The sequence below is a fragment of the Asparagus officinalis genome, chromosome 1 (assembly GCF_001876935.1).
Source record: "Asparagus officinalis chromosome 1, Aspof.V1, whole genome shotgun sequence".
NCBI lineage: Eukaryota > Viridiplantae > Streptophyta > Magnoliopsida > Asparagales > Asparagaceae > Asparagus > Asparagus officinalis.
Window position 1 is genome coordinate 54,577,111 of NC_033794.1, and position 2,013 is coordinate 54,579,123.

The following is a 2,013-nucleotide window of genomic DNA, read 5'->3' on the forward strand; positions in this document are numbered from 1 at the left end:
CTATATTATAACGGCTATATTCCAACAACTAAATTGTAACGGCTATATTTCAACGGCTATATCATAACGGCTATATCATAACGGCTATATTATAACGGCTATATTCCAACAACTAAATTGTAACGGCTATATTTCAACGGCTATATCATAACGGCTAATATGACCTCTATAAATAATATCATATGCACTCTCATTTTTCACTCAACTCAAATTGTGTTCATTGTTAGCATCATTTTTCCAATATCATCTATGTCTCATAGCAACGAAATAGCTGCGCTCCTCATGGAAGAAGAAGCTGACGAGGAATACGCAATGTTCTTAGGAATGACCGCCGTTGAAGAGGAGCGGGTGGCTAACGAGAGGAATGCATCGCGTCATCTTGGTTCCGTTCGAGGCCATGTTGTCATTCAACGCGATAGAGTTCAAGGTCATAATAGACTTTATCGTGACTATTTCGCCGAGGAGCCCGTTTATGGTCCACGAATATTTCGAAGGCGGTTTCGAATGCATCGTCCACTTTTCCTCCGAATTGCATCCGTGGTGGAAGATTTTGATCCTTACTTTGTCCAAAGAAGGAATGCTGCAGGTAATCTTGGTTTATCATCCCTTCAAAAAATAACAGCCGCAATGCGGATGCTTGCTTATGGAGTATCTGTAGATTTTGTGGATGATTACGTGCGGATTGGTGAAAGCACGACTATTGAAAGTGTTAAAAGGTTTGTCAAGGTCGTTGTTGAAATTTTCGCCGATGAGTATTTGAGGTCACCAAACAATGACGATATCAGAAGATTGCTAGAGATTGGTGAACAACGCGGATTTCCTGGAATGTTAGGGAGCATAGACTGTATGCATTGGAGATGGAAGAATTGTCCGGCTGCGTGGCATGGGATGTATGCTAGTCACGTCCATGAGGCAACAATTATTTTGGAAGTCGTTGCTTCATACAATCTTTGGATATGGCATGCATTTTTTGGGTTACTAGGATCTCATAATGATATTAACGTCTTGGAAAGGTCAAATCTCTTTACCGAACTTACTGAAGGTCGTGCCCCTCCAGTTAAATACTCTATTAATTCTCATGAGTATACGATGGGATATTACCTTGCTGATGGTATATACCCACAATGGTCAACATTTGTAAAAACAATTTCTGCTCCACAAGGAAATAAGAGGAAAAATTTTGCACAAGCTCAAGAATCAGCAAGAAAGGATGTAGAGCGAGCATTTGGGGTCCTCCAAGCACGCTTTGCAATTGTGCGTGGACCAGCGCGATTTTGGGATCAAGAAGTACTAAAAGATATTATGAAAGCATGTATCATAATGCATAATATGATCATTGAAGACGAGCGAGATATTAATCAATGCGATTTTAACTATGATGCAATCGATGAAAGTCCAACTATATCATTGTCTCGTGAGCGCACACCACAACTTATTGAATTTATTCAAGCCCACCATCGCATTAGAGACAGACAAACACATTCTCAACTGCAGGCAGATCTTATTGAGCATTTGTGGCAACGACATGGTGGAGACTAGGAAGCATTGTGTGTTGTGTTAGTTCTATTGTCTGTTGTGTTAGTTCTATTATTTCTCTTGTTAGTTCTATTGTCTGTTGTGTTAGTTCTGTTATTTTTCTGTGTTAGTTCTATTGTCTGTCTTGTTAGTTCTATTGTCTGTTGTGTTAGTTCTATTATTTATCTTGTTAGTTCTATTGTCTGTTATGTTAGTTCTATTGTCTGTTGTGTTAGTTCTATTGTCTGTCTTGTTAGTTCTCTTGTCTGTTGTGTTAGTTCTATTGTCTGTCTTGTTAGTTCTATTGTCTGTTGTGTTAGTTCTATTGTCTGTTTTGTTAGTTCTATTGTCTGTTGTGTTAGTTCTAAATTGATAGTGTTAGTCCTAGTGTCTGGCGTGGTAGTTCTGTCCACCTCAGTTTTAGATCTAATGTGGGGGCTTATCACATGAAGTTCCCACTTTTGGGGCCTGGACACAATTTTCCCATTTTTTTAATTC

The 2,013-nt window shown here is 39.0% G+C and overlaps 1 protein-coding gene across 1 annotated transcript; it reads left to right on the forward strand.

Annotated features, from left to right (window-relative positions):
* On the forward strand, nt 250–1,539 carry LOC109834390 (putative nuclease HARBI1). Its single transcript, XM_020402403.1, has one exon. It carries the CDS (start codon nt 250–252, stop codon nt 1,537–1,539), a length of 1,290 nt encoding a protein of 429 aa, XP_020257992.1.

Excerpts from the sequence above, each read along its gene's own strand:
- LOC109834390 (XM_020402403.1), top strand. The coding sequence starts at position 250 with ATGTCTCATAGCAACGAAATAGCTGCGCTCCTCATGGAAGAAGAAGCT.